Source organism: Garra rufa, chromosome 8 (assembly GCF_049309525.1).
Source record: "Garra rufa chromosome 8, GarRuf1.0, whole genome shotgun sequence".
NCBI classification, from domain to species: Eukaryota; Metazoa; Chordata; class Actinopteri; order Cypriniformes; family Cyprinidae; genus Garra; species Garra rufa.
In genome coordinates, this window is record NC_133368.1 from 4,582,269 (window position 1) to 4,606,515 (window position 24,247).

Sequence of the window (24,247 nt, forward strand, 5' to 3'; positions counted from 1 at the left end):
TTGTTTATTGCAATAATTAGTAACTGAACATAAGTCACTTGAGTGATTTTACAGTATGGGTGAAAGTGCTTTTATGCACTCTAGTTCATGTGCTGTCTAAGAACACATCTTAGCTGTAGTAATACGAATGGCCTATCATGGCTTATTGCTTTCATATTCATTAGCTATGCAACACTGATACTCGAATGTCTTTAGATGTTTATAGTATTTGATATTTCTTTATATGCTATTAATTTTTCATGCAGAGACTGCAGGCAATGAAAATTGTAAGCTTGCTACTGTCAGTTCTGCTCTTATTGAGCCTAGCAATAACTTTCTTGACAATTTCTTTGACTTACTGCGGGATTCTCTGCACTTTAGGAGTGCCTGTGAAGAAAAGGTACAAAGTTGAGGTCAGATTTAATACACACCACAGACGGTACGTAATAAAAAGCGAAGCCAGATTTAATCGTTTATAGTCTCTAATTCAGATGCTTCTCTCGCCGTTCGAAGCCACACAGACTTTCCTTTCATTCTGTAATAATGAGGGTGAAATTATCCAGGAGCTCATCTTCGTTTAGTAATAAAAAAACACGCTCTAAGAGAATGGAAGCGTTAATTAAACTTTATTTAACAGCTTGACAGTCCTGCGCTCGTCTGTGTGTTTTGCAGTTTCCTGCATCACTCTCTTGTGTATTTCCTTGACCTTGTGAGGAAAATAAAGAGAAAGGCAACAAACAAAAAGGATAACGAGACGGCACAAATGAGATGCCTGGATTGTTAATTGCATCCCCGATATAGAATCCATCCTCCGAACGTGAGACTGTGATCAACAAACAAACAAGATGACTAAGATAATGCTCCGGTTCTGATGAATACGAAACCGTGATTAGACCGGTACAATGCTCATATTGCAGAGAATGCTTTTGTCTGAGGGTAGCCAGGCATTTGTTTATCCCTGCATTATTCTGGCTGTGAGAGGCTGTACGTGGGTGTTTGTAAAGAAATGGTCCACAAGTCTGCAGGCAAGATGCGCTCCGAGGAAACACGGCGTTCTAGCTCGCAAAATGTCGCAATTTGGCTCTTTTATGTAACAAGGGCTTTATGCAAATGCTCCGTGTCAATGTATGGAAAAGGAAATAAGCACGGACGTTAGTTGCTCGGCTCATTTCTCACAAGGACACGAGCCCGGTAGTCATCATCCGGGTTGTCCAGGTTCAGGGAGAGGTGATTAAACGCGGCGCCCAGCAGTAGCGCCGACAGCAGGAAGACCATGTTTTAGCTCAGTGGGATAGAGGTAGCGGGTGCAGAAATCGTACGCATCCGTTCCAGGGAAACAAAATGGCACAAGGGAGTGCTGTGACTGGGCCTACAGTATGAGTCATAAAGTACGAGGAAATCTACCGAGCGCTGTTCTGTATAAAAGAGGTCGGCACACAAAACGGCTCCGAGAGCCTGCGATTGTGGCGGAGCAGAAAGGAGGTAATGCTGTCTAACAACAGCGGAGCCTCGGAGAGATGTGACTCAAGGGCTGCAGGGGAAATAACAGCGGAACATCTGAGCTAATCAGTCTCATACAGGATGGCAGAATAATTCTGCATAATGATGTCACTCTCACAGAGAGGTGAGGGCATTAGCAGGAAGCCGGAGTGCGAATTTAAAGCCGCGCGCAGTAGAAGCTCAGGCTTCCGATGGTCTGGCGAGCACTGCCTCAAAGTTGCTAGAAAATGACCGCGGCTGTCTCGCTCAATAACCTCTGCATCGCTTGTGCGAGACCTTAAGATGAAATATTCAACAGTTCTTTCCTAGCTGTGACAAAAAACCCTGGATTTTCCCCGGCTTCAAAAAGCATTCATTTCTAGTGTGTTTGTAGCCAGATACTGTGGACTTTTTCACCTGAGTGTGTGGTGAACCTCTAAAGCACATCTCAAATGGACACACATGAAAGCACACGCTCGTTTCTTTGTTTTATTACATAGTACTTCTGCATCATTCAGTTGGCAAAGTGGCGTAAAAAACATAGTTGTTTTGTCTTATCTAAATAATTCATACATACAGAGTACCTGGCACGATAAAAACATAAAACATATGTACATGTACATTACATATTACATGATTTATAAATAGTACCGATTTACAGCATATACAATTTTCCAAAGCATGTTTTCTCGACTGTAACATTGTGCATTTACACAATTGTTTAGGATTCATGAATTAAGAAGGGGCAATCTGGTGGTACTCAGGGCTTTGTTGAACAGCTTTCTGCAAGTGTCTGCATAACTTTTTGTCTTTAATTTAATAATCATATACCACCTCATTTCAATGCGTATGCATTTGTAATGAAATTACATGCTTTTAGGATATTCAGAAAAAAATGCAGCTCTGCTGAAATTCCTCCACTGGAACATTTGTAATTGAATTTATTCATTTTTTTTAAATGTCACTGTCTTTCAGACTGGGCCTGCTACTCATTAAGCATTGATCACAGCCGTTATCTGTTCATATTTATTAGTTGTTTTATTTGAAACCTTGATTTCCAATTCTTGTTCCCTAGCAGTTTTATTTCTTATTTTTTCAGTTTTAAATAATAATAATAAAAAAAAAAAACATATGGTGGCATAATTATCGAGAATTAAATACAGTCTACTTTCCATATGGCTATTTGCAAAATCAATAAAGCTAAGTCATTAACTCCAGCTCAACACATATCCTTTGAAAATGAAAGGACTGTGAAAATTCAAAAGACACAGAAATTACTTATGTTCTTCTCTAACTAGCCAGACTTGCTTTTGGATTCAAGTATCTTAGTAGTTAGTATTTTAAATAAGTAAATGAATCCTTCTCTTGAGTTTAACCTCTTTCATCTGATGCAAGCAGAAGAAATTAAATCCTTTGCTGACAAAACCGAACTACTGTTTTGGAGTTACCCCAAAGCAGGATTTCAGTAAATTTCAGTAAAATATTTGTTAGAATGAATCACATTACCAGCATTTCATTACCAATGCTTGTAATGTTTTTTCCATGTGTAATATGTAAATCAAACCAATTATATTAATGAATTTATAAGGAGAATTGCCACTTTCTTTGAAACACTGTTAATGTTCAGTTTTACTCCACATGGCAGGTCATTCTAGGATATGTAAATTTAGATTGTAAAATAGATTTACAAACAGGATAAAAACTGCTACAGGGCAGGGTACTGGATGTCCCGCGGATGTTTTCAGATAGATCTAGCCTATGTTCTCCTAATCCAAGCAGGTTATAATATGAGGGATACAGGAAACACCCATGTATGGATTTGCACTTGGTAATTTTGTGCTTATTTTCAAACAGTTTAGGCAACAGCATGTAAGATCTACAACTTGAAGTACATATTAAACCACACATGACACATTCTGTAGTCTGAACTTCACTGTCATTCTGTGAGGTTGACACTGCCCATAATTAGCAAAATAAGAAATATAATTTGCCCATATCAGTTCAGCTTTCACAGTCACATTCCCCATTACATGCTATGGGCCTTTGAATTTGCATAAAAACTACTCATATAAATGAGCACTATGGATGTGTTCAACACGGTGCTGTCGTAGCACGTGGTGCATAGCGCTATTTTGCTGCATTCAGCTAGCCTTCAACAGGCACGGCAACATTATATTTAAAGTAATTACTATACAGTAGTACAGTAGTGCCAGTGTGATTCATTAAATGCTGTCACACATGATGAATGTCCGTGTTACATAAATTCTCTGCAGGTTACTTTGACTGCTTCCTATCACTACAGATTGCAAATAGCAACCATCATATATTCATTATTTTTAACATTTCTTTCTAAAGATGTGCAGCTAAACTCTATATCGCATGACCATGACCATGCTGCCGTTGATCAGATAAAACTATTGTCTTAGAGGTGATTAAAATCTGTTAAATTCTTCTCAACAACAACTCCTAGTAAAACATATGAGAATTAATCAGGTAGGTGAGTTATATGTTACCTAATAAAAGTGTTGTGCAGTTCTTTTCTGCAGGAATCTCTACTGACAACATGGCACAGAAACAGCATCATTTCCAAGCCGCAAAAACAACTCTTTTGTATGTTATCCAAGGACTACTTCCTGTCTCAAAATTTTAACTAAGGGAGCAGCGCTGCAGATGTTTCTCTCGCTACTGCAGTATAAAATACATTGTGTTACATACAGAAATACCTGTAGAGCTAGAAGAGTGGCTGCAGGGGAATGACAGCAGAATGAGGGGGCAACATGTGCGAAAACATCGCGGGGCGTGGCAGGGCGTGAAACGTCACAGTCATCGGGTGAATGCTAGGGGGTGCCACCACCGGTACCTGTTGAGGGGTCACAAAGGGAGGTGCCGCACGCGGACAGATCTCCGGCCCCAGGGGGAGTCGAGAAACAGGCAGTACCTGTTGGTAGATAGCGGGCTGGTGGGGCAAAAAAGCGGCATGGTGCTGGAGTATGGTGTGACGTATTGTGATGGAGCCAGAAGGCACGGAGGATGGCAGGTGAACGGGATGGAGGACAGCAGATGACATGGGCAGATGTGGCCTGGGCAGGACAGATTTGAGCTTGGTGGGGAACACCTGCTGGTGTAGCACCTGTCCGTGGCTCTGGATCTGCAAGAGGCAGCGTCTCTCCATGCTGTCTGAGGGGGCCTGGAAAGATGGAGAGGGTTGGAACAGGCTGCTGGTGGTGTGGAAGCACTCCCTGCTTAACTTCTCCTCAGCCTGAATGCCTAGGTGAAATCTCGGCGGTGGGGTCTGAAGGCTGTGCTGACATGATTTGTCGTGAGTGGATTTTTCAGTCCTCTGCAGGGCTAAATCTCTTACATCGAGCAGGCAGGCCTGAGCAGCCACTGAATACTTGTTACAGTTCTTTAAGGGGGTTTGTGCTGCTTTAGACTCACTACTGTGGATGTTACTATTCTCCTTTGTTGGCTCCTTCGAGAGCTTTGAATCTGTCTCCAGTAGAGTTAGACTGCCCTTGGTGCATGAAGCATTGATCTGAGAGGAGGAGCTCTGCTGCCAGTCACTGCTCTCCTCCACAGTATGACCCAGGGCACTGCTAATGGAAGTAAATGTCTGAGGATCAACCGCACTGCTCTCTCCATCATCAATACTGCATGAGATTTGGTCTGACCCATTCGAGCTGTCACACACGCCTTTTAAAACAAGGCATTTCATGCTCGACTCCTCTGCAGCCTTGTCCTGTTCTTCCACAACGCTGTGTGTAACAACGGGGCATTCATTTGCAAGGCATGGGGTTTGATCTTGGACGTGTGACCGCTTCTGTCTTTTCCTCCTAGTCCCGTGCTCGCAAAAGGTGAGTTCAGTGCACCCATCAGAAATCTCTGCCAGCAAACGACAGGGGTCGTAAGACTCGTCTCCTTCGCTTAGAGAATCTGTATGTCTTCTTTTCGAAGTTGGTCCTTCACAAGGCCCGGTCTCTGGCGATGGAGGCGTCTCCTCTCTGCACTCTTCGGCTGCACTGGATCTCTGGGAACACTGTCCTGTGGTCGTTAGCTCCCCTGCAGTTGGATTGTCAGGCTTTTCCCTGCTGTTCCCAAGCACCTTCTCACCGTCGGCACAGAACTCATCAGAGAGAATGATGCAGCCCGCTGAGCCGTTTACGTCGGTGGCTGCCTCCTGCCTTCTGCCTCCCACCCCTTCCTCAACTACGGGAGCTGCGCTGCTGTCCTCAGCCTGATTTTGAGCTGATTGCTTTGACTTCTCTAATGGATGCACTTGCTGTGAAGAGGTGCCTCTAAATTGGCTATCAAGTCCTTCCACACACTCAGGTCGTCTGTGGAATTTCTTAGATTTCACCATATTGCTCTCTGTCTCCCAGTGTCTGTCTCTCCTCCTCTTCCGCCTCCTCCGCTTCCGTTTGCAGTGGCTCCTGTAATGACGTCGGTCCCTGGCCCGCAATTTCCCTTCTGCCCTCTTACTCGCGTGGATCCAATCTTTGGAATGTCTACACCTGTCATGTGTTTTCAGCCTGACACAACTCTCGGTGTCACTTGAATACTGATAACACTTTCTGACCTTGCCTTCAGGTCCTTGGCTGGGACTGTTTCTGGGGCTGGCTGTGGATTCCTCAATGTGCTTGTCAGAGTGGCAGGATTTGAAACCTGAGCAGACAGATAATTCCTCATCAGTTTTGGGCTCAGTCATCTCCTGAGTGTCAGCAGACCTTCTAATCCGTGACCTCTTGAAGTCAAAATGGAGGGGGTTGCAACTGAAAGACAGGGACGGCTCTGTCCTTGTGAAAGTCACCATCTCCGAGGGCCACTGGAAGATGGTGTTACCGTCCCTGCTCAGGACAGAGAAAAAAGGCTGGCTGGGTTTTGTGAAAGGGTGAGGTGTCTTTACAGTTGCATCCTCCACTTGCTCTTGTTGTTGAGGAGAATCGTTCTTAGGCAATGCATCTGAGAAAGTCTTTTCTGGAGGCTCGCTGATGGTCGAGTGCCCCTCCTCTATAATGCCGCTCTCCTCTACTGTTACATCAGCAGAGGTCTCAGGTTTACTTTCAGCAATACTGCTTTTCAGACTCTCAACAGAGTCCTCAGAGTCGAGAACAATATCACCCTGGTTTAAACGAAAAGGGGAAGTGTTTAAGAGAGAGACGGCAGGACTGCGCACATCCTCAGAGTAAACGAGCAAAGCACACAAATCGGAGGCCGCTGACGAGGGGCTCTCCATCACCACGGGCGTATCTGATGACCCCTGACTTCTGGCGCTGTCACTTTTTTGGAAGTGCTTGCCCTGCTGAGTGCCAGTGCTGTAAATTGCCTCCTCACAATTTAGTACTTTTTCCTCCGTGGGGGAGCCGGGGAGGTCAAGCTCGACAGGGGGTGCTCTGAGTCTTTGTCTACGGCTCCGCTCCATCGATCCCTCCTCCATGCTCTCACAGAAAACCGCCGCTGATGACTCAAGCTTAACAGATGCTTTCTTTGGAAAGGAAAAAGAGAATGCAATTTTGCGTCGGAAAGTTTGCTTTTTGGCCCTCCCATTGTATGGCCACGGTGACGGTTTACTAGCTAAGCCACAACCACTGGAATGGATATGACCCCCTGGATCTTGAGCTGCACAGCTTTGGTTCTCTTCCTGGGCATCATCACAGCAAGACTCCATGAAAGATCCTTCCACTGCCACCGTGGTAGACTTGAACATAGGACCACTTCCTGGGGCACTGTAGCAGAAAAGAGAGGAAGAGAAGAAAAAAAAGGTCCTACATTTTATTAGGTGTCTTTAAATACTATGTACTTAATAATGAAATAATGAATTGATAGATACAATGTATCTTTTGCGTACATGCTGAATTGCTAAACACTTTTGCTGCTATTGAGCTGGGATACGTGTAAGATTAGGGACAGGTTTGGTGGTATGGTTATGTTTAAGAGGTAGAGGTAGGGTCAGTAGTGCAAGTATAGATGTAACTACAGAAAATATTTACAGATGTTATTACAGGATGATTTTTTCAAATATAAGTACAATGTAAAAACAACAAGATTACATACACCTTGCAGAATCTGCAAACTTTTTATTATTTTACCAAAATAACAAGTGTCATACAAAATGCATGTTATTTTTATTTAGTACTGACCTGTATAAGATATTTCACATAAAATATGCTTAGATATAGTCCACAAGAGAAAATAATAGTTGAATTTATAAAAATGATCCTGTTTAAGAGTTTATATGCTTGATTCTTAATACTGTTACCTGAATGATCCACAGCTGGATTTTTTGTTGTTTAGTGATAGTTGTTCATGAATTTTGAATGTTCATAAATATCCCTTGTTTGTTGGTTTTTCAGCATTTTCGTGTATTTGAACCTTTTCCAACAATGACTATGATTTTGAGATCCATCTTTTCACACTGAGGACAACTGAGGGACTTGTATGCAACTATTACAGAAGTTTCAAATGCTCCACTGATTTCAAATGCACACTGATGCCCCAGAAGGAAAAATGATGCATTGAGGTCACTTTTATCTATGTGTACATTTTTCTTATTTTGCCTAAAAATCTTATATTTTTTTCATTTAGTACTAATCTTCAAAAGCAAGATACTTGCATGTTTCCTAGAAGACAAAATAAGTTGCATTTACCCTGAAATTCAAAAAGTTTTTAACCCCAACCCCCTTAATGCATTGTGTGTCCTTCTGGAGCATCAGTGAGCATTTGAACCTGTAATAGTTGCATATGAGTCCCTCAGTTGTCCTCTGTGAAAAGATGGATCTCAAAATCATAGAGTTACTGTTGGAAAGGGTTCAAATACACAAAAGCTGAAAAACCAAAGAATTCGATTTGTCTAAAGAATAGTGGGCATTTTAACTGTTCAGGACAAACAAGAGACTCGTGAACAACTATTACTAAACAAAAAAACAACAACTGTGAATCATTCAGGTAAAAGCATAGTATTACAAATCAAGCGTATGTAAGCTTTTGAACAGGGTAATTTTTTCTCTTGTAGACTATATGTAAATGTCTTTTATTTTAAATATCTTATTCAGGTCAATACTAAATAAAAAACAACTGGCATTTTGTATGATCCCTCTTATTTTGGTAAAATAATTAAGTACATAGTAGTTAGGGACACTTAATACAAAGTGGATCCGAAAAAAATGAAATGCATGTGCCAGGTTCATTTACACTTTTAAATAACCAGAAAGAGGCTGATAATGAGGATTAGACTTCACAGGGGAAACCTGATGATTGCGCCACGGTATCCAAGAAGACTTAAAATAACATCTTGCAAGCTTAGATGGAAGCAAGAACATCTGACATTTGTACAAAGGAGTGAACATGATCAATGTGATGAAATTTGATTAGATTTAATTTTTAATAGTATTGTCCTTATTTTCTCACTTGCAACATTACAGATGAACAAAAAAAAAATCTGATTTTCTGACTTTTAGACCCCATTCTATATATGTATACACTGGCACATTGTATATGAATATGGAAATAACAATTTAACAAAACGTCCCCCACCATTGCACCTCTCTGCGTTGCTCAGCGAGCTCATGTAGGCGTCTAAGAGCTCTCTCCTGTTTCCTCTCATCCTTCCTGGATTTGGAGGCCACGTTGCGGGCAAACTCTCTCTGCTTCAGTTCCTTCAGTCTCTGAGGAGGGACAAAGAATATCACATTCATTCACCTATCTCAGTATGTCAACTACACCAAAGCAACAAAAAGCTATTTGGATGATAATCCTCTTTGAGACCATGAATCTTTTTTCCATGCTTTAACAACCTTTCATTATGAAGGCTGGGTATCGCTGTGTATCGCACATTGAGGGATACACAGCAAAAAAGATTAAAAATCTCTTCAAGAGAGAAGGAAGGTAATTAAGGTGTTTGCACACCAATGTTATGTTTCATCAAATCCATTTTCTGTGCAAATGAAAAGAAGCTGAGGATGAGGTTGCTAAACTCCATGAAATTGTCCTATTTATTTTAGATAAAACTCAGTGATGCTAATTTGCATTTGTTTCCTGGTCTGAAAGGCTTTGTGCTTTGAATGCGAGATTGATGGAAGCCACCATGACGGCCATAAATGCATCTCAGGTAGGGGGATGTATCGATCAGGATTACGTCTGAACGTACAGTGTCCACTTACATTAAGTCAGTTAGATAATCTTAATTAACTTCCATTAATTATTCACAAGGATATGATATTTATGGACGTTTAAAGACCGCACTCCTTTTGAAAGCACCAGACGTCTCCAAGCAACAACCAGCTCTAGAACAGTTATCACATCCAATTAATCCTGAAAGCTTTCATTCAATTATCCATTAATACTTGATGCTTAGCTTTAAGACAGATGACAAGCTCTTCTGAAGAGCATCTTTAGAACTTTGGGTCGTACTGTGGCGAGGCGAGGCAAGTAAAAACAGTGACGGTTTCTCCAGGCAGCCAAGAAGAGTCATCTGGCCCAACATTATGCATTCCACTCAGGTTGCACAGTTATACACAGTTCAGTGGCGCTGTAACCTCGCCTATTTGAGAAGGCTTCAGTGATTGCATTTACCGTGGCTGGGGCTCATAGTCAGGGGAATGCGAGGCGGTCACATCAGATATAATTTTGTCATGTTAAAGGGCCGCTCAGTGTGGAGTGGGCACATCAGGGTAAATAGTTTGATCCCATCAGGATAGGGTCTCTTTGTGCACCTGCCCTCTATCCTTCAGTGCCTATCTTGTCGTTCTCTGCTGGCACAGTATGGGCAAACTCAGGCCTGATGCACTGTGCCGGTTCGCTGTCAGCCAGCCTTGCAGAAAATAGCAAACAGGTTGGCGTGGGCTATATTTATTTGACTCTCAGGTGCATTTCTTGGAGCTGTTCTTCATTGATTGTTAATGTATTTGGCGAGAGAAGCTCTGGAACGGGCCGTTAATGCATGTAGCCTGTATTTCACATGACTGGATGCGGTTACATCATTTATAGTAGGATGCGGCCCTGATGCGAGGGAGCAAATGCCCAGTGAAATCCTTTCATGTACAGTGAGGCCAGACATGACTGACAGGCCACTTGAGAATGAATGAAAAATTTAACACAGTAATTTTTCGACCGGACATGTATTCTTAATTAAAAGCAACATTGAGACCAGTCAGAGGCAGACAGTGAAGGCTTGGCAGTGATGATTCACACTCTGACAGGAACACCAGGCTTTTCTGTAGCTCTGGGCTTCCTGTGGGGCCGCGAGTCTCCCGTACTCCATTATATTCTCAGCAGACATGCTCTGTCAGGTCCTGAGGGTTGCTGGGAAATCGTGCTATTCATCCATCAACCCCATTCGCTGGGAAGCTGAATGGAAGCTCGCGCCTGTGCTGTAGAATAGTTTGAAGTGTGCGGATAGGAGGCCATGTGATAAACACATCTGAATGACACAAACTAGCAAGTGTAGCACCCATATCAGAGCGCGAGGGGGGAGTGGCTTTTCCCTTCATAATCCGTTCATTTCGCTCCTTTTGCTGTGTTCAATAGCAAGGTCATGGGTGGAGGGTTTGTAGATGGTGTTCAGTCAATAGTTCAGTGAGCCTTGTTATTGACAGCGCAGCAGGCCCCAGAGACTTCATGCATTTAGTTTCTGAGTGAGTCAGAGCACAGGGGTCAGGGCCGATATCAAACAGCAGGACAAGTGGTGGAATTAAAGCTTTAACTTGCTATTAAAGGTTACACTGCTATTTTTGGATGCTGGCGGTTGTTAAATCAACATATACTGAGTGTGAAACCACACTGAAGTTGTGATACGTTTGTTTGCTGCAGAAGATCTCTGAACTTTTTTTTTAATACAACTAAAACAAATTTAACGAATAGGCAATGCATTCTGGGGAAGGGAGTGTTCTTCCACCCAGCTCTGTATATATCTATATACATATGTTACTATGAACCACAAAACCAGTCATAAGGGTCATTTTTTAAATTGAGATTAATACATCATCTGAAATCTGAATAAATAAGCTTTCCATTGATGGTATGCTTTGTTAGGATACAGCTATTTGAAAATCTGGAATCTAAAGGTGCAAAAAATACTGAGAAAATCACCTTTAAAGTTGTCCAAATTAAGTTCTTAGCAATGCATATTACTAATCAAAGATTAAGTTTTAATATATTTAAGGTAAGAAATGTACAAAAAATCTTTACTTAATATCATAATGATTATAATGATCATAAAAGATATAACAATAATTTTGACCCATACTATATATGTTTGGCTATTGCTACAAATATACCCATGCTACTCAAGACTGGTTTTGTGGTCCAGGCTCACATATAGCTATATTTTGTTTTGCTCAGTTGCTTAGTTGCTTTGGAATGATGTTGTCTATTATCTATTTCCTAACTAGCACTTTTGTTCTCTTTTAATATTGAAATGTGATCATTAGGGCTGGGTATCGAGTTCAATACTTTTTAGGCACCGACCAAATTGCCTCGATACCACTGAGTATCAAAAATCAATCAATCATATTGATCTTGCCGTTCATTGTCATGATCCGAAAAGCATGCAGCATGCTTGACGTGCCTAAATCAAGTGCTGGTGAATGGCTCTGGCGAGGCATCAAGGAAAAAACTCTAGTATACACTGGCAATGTTTACACTTGTGTGTTTTTATTTTAAAAGGAAAACTAACCTCACGCATGCTAGCGTTTCCACTGCATTTTAGAAAACATCTGTCTATACTACACAAACGAAAAAGCATGTTACGTGAACGTTAGGGGTGGGAATTTTTTGGTACCTTACGACTCGATTCATATTGATTCTTGGGGTCACTATACGATTTAATCACTATTCACAATTTTTCATAAATTTTTTTGTGCACACTGGATATCAAAAACACCAGTATTTTGATACAAAAACACGCCAGTGTATAGTTCAAGTAATCAGTGTTTCCTATTAACTTCCTAATATATCAAAACATATTTTTAGAAAGGAAATTACGTGTACTACTAAATACGAGATGGGAGGCAAAAATATATTTCAATGGTTTCTTGACAATATCATGTTATTATTATATTACCTAGAAAAACGATTTTTGAAATTTGTGAATCGATGTGAATTGGTAGAAGACTGAATCACGATTTTTACTCAAAACTCACTTTAAACCACCATTGATCAGTAAATCAGTGGAAAATTAATAGAAATTATTGTTCTGTCTGTGCTAGGCATTTTAAAATGAAACACACTAGTGTAAATGTCAGTGATGGGAATACTGATTTACTATTGGGATTACTTTTTTCAGTAACAAGAAATCACACCAATTTCTGTTTTCCCAGTTACAACGGCGTTACCGTTACTGACAATAAATGCGGCATTACTATAATTTTTGCGTTGAGTTCTTCTTCTGAGGTACATTTTGGCTTATTCCTGTCAGCGCATTTTCTTCCTGAAATGAAGAGTAGCCGAGATGAACTTGATAAATGTTCACGTTTGCTTACAGAGGTCATGTGGCCGTTCACCTACATGTCCGCACATCTCACGTGGATGTTTAAAATTTGAAAAGCGGAGCGACTCATGGACGTGATTACTTTAGAGATGAGTTTAGACAGGAAAAACTGGAGCTCGCATTGGTATCATACGGATTACTTTATCGGAAAATAATTGTTTTTCACATAACTTAATTTAAAAGTAGACATTTCAAGTTTTCTATACATATATTTCTTATGTCTGTGCGTCACTTATTCACGGAGATTCAGGTTGTTTTATTTACGTGTCTGTGAAGAGAGGTGATGGAGACCTAGATGGCAAAGAATGCGCACCCTGTTAATTTATTTTACAAAAGCACATTGTTTTCTTGTTATTATGACTATACACAAAGAAAAGTAGACCCTTTGCAGTTTCAAAATGTTCTTTTTGCGGTCATCAAGAAAAAATGAAACACCACCCCAGAGGGTTTAACAGTCTTGCTGCGGGATGTTTCATGTCCATGGGTTGAAGCGACTCCAATAACGTGATTTTTAGCCCCTGGAAGATGTCTCTCACATTGTCCCACAGCAACATTACAATAATGTAGATTAGTGTACAATGTTTTATTCATTTTACATATTTAATATTAGGGGCAAAGTTATTTGACATATTTGAACTTTTTTTTTTTTTTTAAGTAACACAAGTTACTTTCCCTGGTAATTAGTTACTTTTATAAGGATGTAACTCAGTTACTATCTTAGTTACTATTTGTAAAAAGTAACCAGTAACTATAACTAATTACTTTTTTAAAGTAATGTGCCCAATACTGATAAAAATAGCCTAAAAGATGTGGAAACTGAAAACTATTTGAACTTTATTAAAACTACTGTATTTGCACTGATTTATTGTGTTGGTTATATTTTTATTCCTTTGTGAGGTAATGTATAATATAATCTTGTTAAAACAGATTTGCGAAAATTGGTATCGAAAAAGTATCGTTCAGGAACTGGTATTGAAGTCAAGGTATCGTTACTGATAGCGGAATTTTTTTTTAACGATACCCAGCCCTAGTGATAATATCAAATGCCTTAGTGAATCTAGTTACTGACGAGACCACACACAGTCCAACTGAGCTATTCTCAGCAAAAGTGCATGGATGTTGGCTTTATGGCTTAATGAATTTGCTGTGCTTAAGAACAGGTCAACAAACCTGGCACTCAAACTTGTTTATGCAGCATGCTGCTGGGAAATAGATTTAACACTGTCCTGAGAAAAGAGGCTAAACAACAGGAACAAACAACAACAAAGCACTAGGACTTGCAATTGTCCTGCCTGCTTGTGATCTATAGCCTTCTAAATTACAAGTCCATAAGACCACCACCACTCCACTGACTCTGTGTCGAAGGAAAAACCATTTGTCTTGATCCGTACACGTGTGCTACAAAATCCATTTGTTGTCATCTTCTAAAACACTCTATTATTGCTATGCATTGCATCAGTGGAAGTCTCAAGGGGCCAACAACAGGCCCATTACCTGCTTGTGAGCGTGGTCATACGAGTTGATGTGGTTGTCAAACTCTTGATGCTTGTAATACTGTTTGTCACACAGCTGACAGTAGAAGTTGGCCTTGAGGTCCTCCAGGGCTTTGGCCAAGGTTTTCTCCTTCTCAGCATAATCCTGAAGCAAAAGAAAACAGCATAATCCATCAGGATAATAGCTTCCAACTTGTTTAAAAATGTTTTTTTGAAATCACATAATTTAGAGTGACACTGTGTCATGTAATGTCCTTCATGAGGTGAGACATAGATGATTTTAGTGTTTTTTCGCCTCTCTTATGACCGAAAACCGTTATACTGAAATCTCCTTTACCAAATATTGGTAGACAAATTTATGTATGCAGTACACATGTTGCTGCCATATTGATATATATTCATAATTTGTGAGGGTGAATATTTGTGGTGCTCTTCTTTGAAAATGATGCTCATAAAACCAAACTCAGCTCCCATGATGCCATCCTCATTTTCTTCCTTTTCTTTAATACTCTTTATTAAATATTGATTTACAACAAATCTTAGATGGGAATACTTTCACCGGGGGCAGATTGTATTTCAAATCTAATTTCTTTAAAGCGCTGGATATATGGAAACGCGCAGATTTAAAAACAAGACGCAAAAAAAAAACTCTACTCCCAAAAGGTCTCCAATCCAAATGACCGCAGGGGAAGAGGAAAAGCAGTTGCATTTTAATTGGAATCAGTTTACCATAAAACCCATCGCAGAGTCAAACGTGAGCCTGTCACTTCTGTGAAGAACAGCTCGCAGAGGAGAACGTCTAGGTTACGTAGGTAACCCTCGTTCCCTGAAGGAGGGAACGGAGACGTTACATGGGAATTCGCTTAGAATCCAATCATCTCTGAGCCTTATACAAAAGGCCAATGAAAATTGGCGAGTGGCATTTGCATGACGCGCCACGCCCCGTACATACGGGTATAAATAGCGACGTCATGCGCCAGTCAGACAGGTTCTTCGCTGAGGAGCCGGATTGAGCCGGCGTCAGCGCGACGACAGGGACGTGGCAGGGGATGTAACGTCTCCGTTCCCTCCTTCAGGGAACGAGGGTTACCTACGTAACCTAGACGTTCCCCTTCAGTCGAATCACTTCGACGTTACATGGGAACTGACCCTATGGAACAAGCCACGTCCCTGCGCCGCGTTACGCAACGACCACGTGCCGGCAGGCGGACGTGTCAACAGGCGGACGTAAACGTAACCTTCCCAACGCCCTGGGGCCCGAGAAGGGGGGTCCCCAGGGATGCCAGAAACTGAAGCAGGGGTTGGGGGGGCGGAGACATGAATTCTGTCCATGTGAAAGTAAGAAATTCAATATATCCATAAGGGGGTTTTAGGGATATACGAGGGAAACAGGGGCCTACTGGTTGACCCCTGGAAAAATATAGAGAAAAATAGCCACAACCTGCGGGGCGAAGGAGACCCGGCAGGAGCACAGTCAAGAGCTACTCCGCGTCTAGCCCGGACTGAGGGGCATGGAGGACCCAGGTTCGCCGGAGGGAACAAACTGGGAGATAGCGCACGGATCCACGTGGGAATGGCGCAGCAAGCCGACACTAGCCGTCCTCCCGGTCACCTGTCAGAACTCGGGAAGAGACGGCCTCTAAGCGAAGGTTGTAAAACCTGGCAAAGGTATTAGGTGTCGCCCAGCCGGCAGCTCTGCAGATGTCCGCTAATGAGGCGCCATGTGCCAACGCGTAGGAAGATGCAACACTCCGTGTGGAGTGGGCATGCAAGCCTAAGGGGCAAGGCTCTCCCTGATATAAGTAAGACAGGGAGATGGCTTCTACCACCCAATGCGCCAACCTCTGTTTGGAGACAGCATTCCCTTTCTGCTGACCTCCGAAGCAGACAAAGAGCTGCTCGGTGCGTCTGAAGTGCCGAGTGCGGTCTACGTAGGTGCGCAGAGCACGGACTGGACACAACGATGCTAAAGCTGGGTCTGCCTCCTCCAAGGGCAGAGCTTGCAGGTTCACCACCTGATCGCGGAAAGGCGTGGTGGGAACCTTGGGCACATAGCCGGGCCGGGGTCTCAGGATGACGTGAGAATCGCCGGGCCCGAACTCCAGGCACGCTTCGTCGACAGAGAAAGCTTGCAGATCCCCCACCCTCTTGATGGAGGCCAACGCAGTCAGGAGCGCTGTCTTTAATGACAGAAACTTAAGCTCAACTGAGGCGAGGGGCTCGAAGGGAGGTCCCCGCAGGCCCTGGAGGGCGACGGAGAGGTCCCAAGAGGGTACGAGGCGCGGTCTGGGAGGATTGATCCTCCTAGCGCCTCTGAGGAATCTCACGACCAGAGGGTGCTTCCCTAGGGATGATCCATCCACTGCATCGTGATGTGCGGCAATGGCGGCAACATACACTTTGAGAGTCGAAGGGGACAGCCTGCGCTCCAACTTCTCTTGCAGGAAGGAAAGCACTACTGCAATCGTGCATCTCTGTGGGTCCTGTTCTCGTGAGGAACACCAGTCGACGAATAGACCCCACCTCAGTGCGTACGCCTGCCTTGTAGAGGGGGCTCGGGACTGAGTGATGGTTTCTACCACGGCCTGTGGAAGGCCGGCGAGGTCTGAAGCGTCCCGTCCAGGAGCCAGACGTGCAAGTTCCATAGATCGGGACGTGGGTGCCAGATAGTGCCCATCCCCTGAGAAAGAAGGTCCTTCCTCAAGGGGATTTTCCAGGGAGGGGCTGCCGCGAGGGAATTGAGTTCTGGGAACCAGGTCCTGGCAGGCCAGTATGGGGCGACCAGGAGAACCTGCTCCTCGTCCTCCCTGATCTTGCACAGGGTCTGTGCAAGGAGGCTCACTGGGGGAAAGGCGTACTTGGGCCCCGGAGGCCAGCTGTGGGCCAGAGCGTCCCTGCCGAGGGATACCTCGTTGAGGGAGAAGAACTGCTGGCAGTGGGAGGATTCGGGGGAGGCAAACAGATCTATCTGGGCCTCCCCGAAATGCCTCCAAATCAGCTGGACTGTCTCGGGGTGGAGTCGCCATTCTCCAGGGAGGGTGGACTGCCGTGAGAGCTGATCGGCTGCACGGTTGAGTTCCCCCGGAATGTGAATGGCACGTAGCGATTTCAGCCACGTTTGACTCCAGAGGAGCAGACGGCGGGCGAGTTGTGACATGCGACGAGAGCGGAGGCCGCCCTGGCGGTTGATATAAGCCACAGTCGCAGTGCTGTCGGTACGCACAAGTACGTGCTTCTGACGCAACGTCGGTCGGAAGCGACGAAGGGCCAGAAGCACAGCCAGCAACTCGAGGCAATTGATGTGCCACTGCAGTCGAGGTCCTGTCCAGGAGCCCGAAGCTGCTTGCCCGTTGCACACAGCACCCCAACCCGTGGAGGAGGCATCCGTGTAAACCACGATGTGCCTGGACACCTGCCCCAGGGGTACTCCGGCCTGGAGAAAGGCAGGGTCTGACCACGGGCTGAACAGGCGGCGACACTGCGGGGAAACGCCAATCCGGAGTGTGCCACGGTGCCATGCCCGTCTCGGGACTCGGTCGTGTAGCCAGTGCTGAAGCGGTCTCATATGAAGCAACCCCAGCGGCGTTACCGCGGCCGCAGCTGCCATATGCCCCAGGAGCCTCTGAAAAGTTTTTAGAGGAACCGCTGTCTTGTGCCTGAATAAATCTAGACATCTCAGCACCGACTGAGCGCGCTCGTTGGTGAGACGGGCTGTCATGGAGACCGAGTCCAGCTCCACACCGAGAAAAGAGATCCTCTGCACTGGGGAGAGTTTGCTCTTTTCTCGGTTGACCTGAAGGCCCAGGCGGCTGAGGTGCTGAAGCACCAGGTCCCTCTGGTCGCATAGCACCTCTCGAGAGTGGGCTAACAGAAGCCAGTCGTCGAGATAGTTGAGGATGCGGAAACCTGACAGCCAAAGAGGGGCCAGGGCCGCTTCCGCAACCTTGGTGAAAACGCGAGGAGAGAGGGACAGGCCGAATGGGAGAACTTTGTACTGGTATGCTCGACCCTCGAACGCAAACCGAAGAAAGGGCCTGTGGCGAGGAAGAATCGAGACATGGAAGTACGCGTCCTTCAGGTCGATGGCTGCAAACCAATCCTGGGGACGAATGCATGTGAGCATGCGCTTCGTCGTGAGCATCTTGAACGGCAGCCTGAGAAGGGACCGATTCAGGACTCTGAGATCCAGGATGGGTCTTAACCCACCACTCTTTTTGGGCACGATGAAGTAGGGACTGTAAAACCCTGACCTCATCTCGGCTGGAGGGACAAGCTCGATCGCATCCTTCGCCAGTAGGACTGCGACCTCTGCACGCAGGACAGCGGCGTGGGTGTCTGAGTGGACACGAGTGTGAAGGACACCTCTGTACCTGGGCGGAGCTTTGGCGAACTGAATCGCATAGCCGAGACGTACCGTCCGTATCAACCACCGCGAGGGGCTGGGGAGCTGAAGCCAGGCCCCCAAGCGCCTCGACAGGGGTGTCAAGGGAACGTTGACCGACGTGACCGTGGTGGGGCAGCCTAGGGGGGGAACAGGAAGGGGAGACAAGCTGCTCTGAGCAGGGCCTACCTTCTTCCCAGGTTCCCGCGCTGGCGAAAGACAGCTCCGAGTCCGGCTCCGAGAGGGCATCCTGGTGCCGCCCGGAACGGGAACACGGGGCCGAGGCCCCGGAGGTGAAGGAAATTGCTCTTTTATTGAAGTTGTGGGTACCGCCGACCCGTGGGCCGGCGGCAGCGTTAAAGTGCACAACAACCCCCGGCCCTCCAGCGGGAGCGGGGACGTAGATGTTCTCGTCCCCTGAAGAACAAACTTCTCCACCTCCGGGTTGCCCGCGTCAGGGACGTTTCGCGGCTCTTTTGCGGGTGTTCTTTGCAGGTCCCTGAGAGGCGGGCGGCGCCGCACCCCCGCGGCCGGCTCGACGTCGGGCCGTCTCCTTCTTGGGTTCAGCAGGCGACGGAGCAGGTTTGGTGGGGGCCGCGGGGGGGCGCCCTCGGCGACGAGCGGGGGGAGGCTGAGCCACCGGCGGCGGGATGGGTTTAGACTCGCGGCGGGGCAAGATGTGTTGAATGGCCTCCCGCTGCTTCTGGACTGCCGAGAACTGCTGGGCAAAGTCCTCGACAGTGTCGCCGAATAGGCCACTCTGGGAGATAGGAGCGTCAAGAAAGCGAGCCTTGTCGACGTCTGCCATCTGGGCCAGAGTGAGCCATAGGTGTCGCTCCTGGACCACGGCTGTGGACATCACCTGACCAAGGGAACGCGCCGTGACCTTCGTCGCCCGTAGGGCGAAGTCGGTGGCGGCGCGGAGTTCTTCCATAACCCCCTGGTCGGGACCACCCTCGTGCAGCTGTTTCAGGGCCTGGGCCTGATACACTTGGAGGATCGCCATAGCATGCAGGGCGGTGGCGGCCTGTCCAGCGGCGTGGTAAACGCGGCCCGCAAGGGCGGACGAGCGCTCGCACGCCCTGGACGGGAGATGCGGACGATCCCTCCAGGTGGCAGCGCCGCGTGGGCACAAGTGCACCGCCACAGCGCGCTCGACCCGGGGAATCGCTGCATACCCCCTGGCCGCCCCGCCATCGAGGGTGGCGAGGGGAGAGGAGCTGGGGCGGGGCCGTGATGAGAAGGGGGCCCGCCAGGATCTAGTCAGCTCCTCGTGCAGCTCCGGGAAGAATGGGACCGAGGGGGGGCGAGGTGGAGCCGCGGGGGCCCTCCCCAGGAACCAATCATCCAGCCTAGAAGGATCGGCCGGGGGCGCCTGGGGCACCTCCAAACCGATCCCCCTGGCGGCCCGGAGGAGCATAGTCGATAGCTCGACGTCCACCTCAGACGGAGCGGCCACCTCTGGAGGGGGCCGCGCCGCCGAAGCGTCCGCCTCGCCAACCGACTCTCCCTCTGATGCTGCGGTCGACATCTCATCCTCCGCAGGAGCACCGAAGGAGACGCTCAGCCCGCTGGGCGGGGAAGCGTACTGCTCCGGGAACTCGACGGGACCACGCTGTGTGACAGAAGACCGCAGGGCTTTCTGGGCCGGCGGTGCGTTCTGCACGGTGACAGTTAAGTCCCCCCCGCGTCTCGCCGCGGTGGCCGAAAAGCATTGACGGCTTAACGACAGACCGCGAGAGGAAGGCGGGGGGAGCCGCCTCGCGAACGAGCGGCGGGACTTCAGCGTGCTCATGGTCATGCATTCGCAATGAATGCATTCACCATCCATGAACGCTGCCTCAGCGTGCTCACTCCCCAAACACGTGAGGCAGTGATCATGTCCGTCCGCAGGAGGGAGGAAACTACCGCATCCTGAAGCGCACGGCCGAAAAGCCATTCTGAAAAGAACGTCTTGCGGCCGCGAGAAATTGCTCTTTTAGCTCCCGGTCTGCCCAGGGAAAAAGCCGCGGGGCGGCTGTGCACTCAACGGGACTTTCTCGCTGGAATGCAGTGCGGCTGTAATGGCCGTGAAAACGGCAGCCCGCAGGAGATCGCTGACGGCCGCCAAACAGAAAGCTCTTTTAGTCTTGGCAGCACGTCAGGAGAGAGAGCAGGAACTCTTTTTGAAGAACTCTTTGTAGTTTTGTCTAGAAGTCTCGTAGAGAGAAAACAGCAGGCTCAACATCAGACGGATCTGAAGCGAAGAAGCTGTCTGACTGGCGCATGACGTCGCTATTTATACCCGTATGTACGGGGCGTGGCGCGTCATGCAAATGCCACTCGCCAATTTTCATTGGCCTTTTGTATAAGGCTCAGAGATGATTGGATTCTAAGCGAATTCCCATGTAACGTCGAAGTGATTCGACTGAAGGGGAACTAGTAAATCAGCCAAGGATGATTAAGTCAACTATCCAACTTGTCAACCAGAATGAGATGGCCAATAAATGATATACGATTGTCATCATCAGTCAAAGCCGACAAACATATGCCTAGTGTTATTACTGACATGATCGTGAGCTTTTCACAACTGCATCAAAGCCATTAGACTGAGAGACAGGAAAGCCCGGCCCATTCAAATGATCCGATGCCTTGCGAAAATAGTCTGTCTCTCACTCATCTTAGGTGAGAATACGCTGCTGCTAAACACACGTCTGTGATATGCAAAAATAATAACATCCCTCTCACTCGCTCCCACTGTGAGACAGCATGAAACAATTGGCGTGTAATTGTATTTAATAAGTGGCTAGCTTACAGGTAATGAAAACTGAATCGCTTGATTAGCTGGATGTGCTAGGAAAAGTGACCCTTATTTTCTTTTGCTCAATAACACTGAAAGCTCAAACCACTCATTCTATATGAGGAAATGGTTACGCCTTTTGGGAAAATCCTTCCGTGAGCATCTGTGCTGGTGTGAAGCACGCTCATGTTTTTATAGACTTATTAGCAACCCGCTGCATCTCAAGAAAACAGCCAAGTCAAGGGATTTTTCATGAAAAAAAACAAAAAAAACAACAACAACAAAAAAAGTTGGCTTTGGCAACTTTTCTACTTGAAAGTGTTAGAGACCAAAATTAAACAACAGAGCTAATATGTGGAAAGAAGAAAAAAACACAAAAAGCGAATGATGTGGTGTGAAGCTGTGAACTCATTTACACAGCAGATAGATCTAATCACTGCATGGGGGAAAGCAGCCACTTAACAACAACTTTGTGTCAAGCTGAGAATCCCTCATACCTCTCTGTTCCTTTCAATATTTCAAAATAGAACGAGGTTGTCCTCAAGGGCATGTGACCATAGGCAAAACCTAAGTGTAATAAAAAAAAAATCATAATAAATAGAAATACAACTCATGCTTTTTATTTGCACTTTCTAAGGTAGACATCACTGTTTGACACCTTGAATAATACTTAGTATAAAATTACCACAAATAATGCATCTGCCTTCCATCTGCACTATTTATATGAACAAAATAGATACCTGAAATCATGCAGAGGGTTGATAAGAGGTATGCTATTACTTTCCTAAAAAATATTTGACTGCGATTTTTGCCTGGCAAATAATAAACTTACTCTGAAGGCAGTGTCAGATCCATATAGTTACCAGGATATCATAAAAATTTGAGGGTGGGTTCAAAGCCCTCCTAGCAAAAGCTTAGCCATCACCCAGGGGCTAGGTGTAAAAACTTTGCCTTCATGAAATGAAAATTCTGTCATTAATTACTCCCCCTCATGTCGTTCCAAACCAGTAAGACCTTCGTTCATCTTTCAAACACAAATTAAGATATTTTTGATTAAATCTGAGAGCTTTCTGACTAGGGATGGCGAAAACAAAAAAATTTCTTGACCGACCACCGAGCCTCATTAGCCGGTTGAAACCGGTTAACCGATTAGTTTAAAATATGGTACGCTATTTGAAATAACAGCCATTTCCAGCCGCGCCTGCAATTTCGCAACTCTGTCGCATCTGACCGCGATCACACCGAACGCGTCTTTTAGTTCTAAAAACGCGAGGCGCACAGCACTGCCCTTTTTTCGTAACTTTTAATAAAAGAGCGTGCTGCGGTTTTTTTATGTTGCTAAGCAACGACCAAAACAGCTGTCCTGTCAGTCAAATCAAAGGATTATAGCGCGAGCGCTCTAAAATCTTAGTTTTATGCTGTTAAGTAAACTGTCATATTAGCAGAAACCCTAAATAATACAGCTCCAGGTTACCCACAATAGACACAAAAGGTTTCTCCTCTATTTCTTGCAGTCTCCGGACTTTTTAAGCAACCGTAAAATTCCGTCACCACAACAGAAGGCCCGCCTCTCCATTCATTCGATTGGACAATGGAAAAGAACGCGAATGACGTTGGGCGTTTTTCCGCTCAGAGTTGTTTTTTTTTTCAACTTCACGCGCTCAGAGCGCTCCTGCAAAAACGTGAGGCGCCTGGGACGCATAAGCAGCGCGTAGAACGCTCACTGCCAACAGAAAACCATTCAAAAGAGGCGCCTCCATCTGCAAAAACGCGTTCGGTGTGATCGCGGCCTCTCTCTGCCGCTCTGCCTCCCGCACACACACACACACACACACACACACATACACACACACACACACACACACACACACACACACACACACACACACACTGCCACTTTTTAAAAATCCCCTACAGCGCGAAACATGAGTCCCGCAAACGCGGCGCCGAAGAGCTTGTTGTATGTAATCGTAGGACAAATGGCTCCTTAGTTTCAAATGGTTTGGGTACAAGGTGATCGCTTTGAAAATAAAGGCGTTTGTCTAGGTTAGAAGCTCATTTGAAACATTGCCACGGCTCATTTAAGAAAATGACAGCTCCGAAGAGACGCCGCTTTAGTTGAGGTAGTGCTAACCATATTAAAGAAAGATGATGATCATCATCACCTTATCGGTTACCACTGAAATGTAGATGTAATGTATTTCCAAATCTAAGCCCATCTTATGCGGAATGTTGCCTAATAGACTGCAACATGATAAAACCAATGGATAAAATAGGCACCTTCATAGAGCCCTGCATTTAAGCCCGAGCCCGTCGGGGCCCGACTTTTTTTTGCCCCTAGGGCCGGGCTTCGGGCCAATTTTCACGCATAACTTGCACGCATATCGGGCTTCGGGCCTGCTTTAGAAAAAAACTTAAAAAAAAAAAAGTTTAATGAGATTTAATGTGTGCGTCCCCGGAAGCGCCAGTGATGCCTAACTCGCGCATAGCAGAGTATGAGCGGAGCGCGGAGTGGAGCGGTGTGATTTTGAATGGAGGAAGGAGCGGATTTTTTTAAAAGTCGGAGCGTCATGGTTTTCACTCTCTTTTAGAGCGCTCCACCACCGCTCCATCATGAGTACAATTCATGCCAATGGTCCATAATATAACTACAC

General features: G+C 45.7%; 1 protein-coding gene across 1 annotated transcript in view; it reads right to left on the reverse strand.

Annotated features, from left to right (window-relative positions):
* Positions 1-1,933: 1,933 nt before the first annotated feature.
* The window catches only part of znf804a (zinc finger protein 804A), a 78,011-nt gene continuing 55,697 nt past the window's right edge, over positions 1,934-24,247 (reverse strand). The window contains exons 2-4 of the mRNA XM_073846249.1: positions 14,435-14,578; positions 8,989-9,119; positions 1,934-7,181 (exon numbers count right to left, since the gene is read on the reverse strand). Of these exons, the coding sequence (XP_073702350.1) occupies positions 4,190-7,181; positions 8,989-9,119; positions 14,435-14,578 (3,267 nt within the window). The 3' untranslated portion in view covers positions 1,934-4,189. The remainder of the gene's footprint in view (positions 7,182-8,988; positions 9,120-14,434; positions 14,579-24,247) is intronic.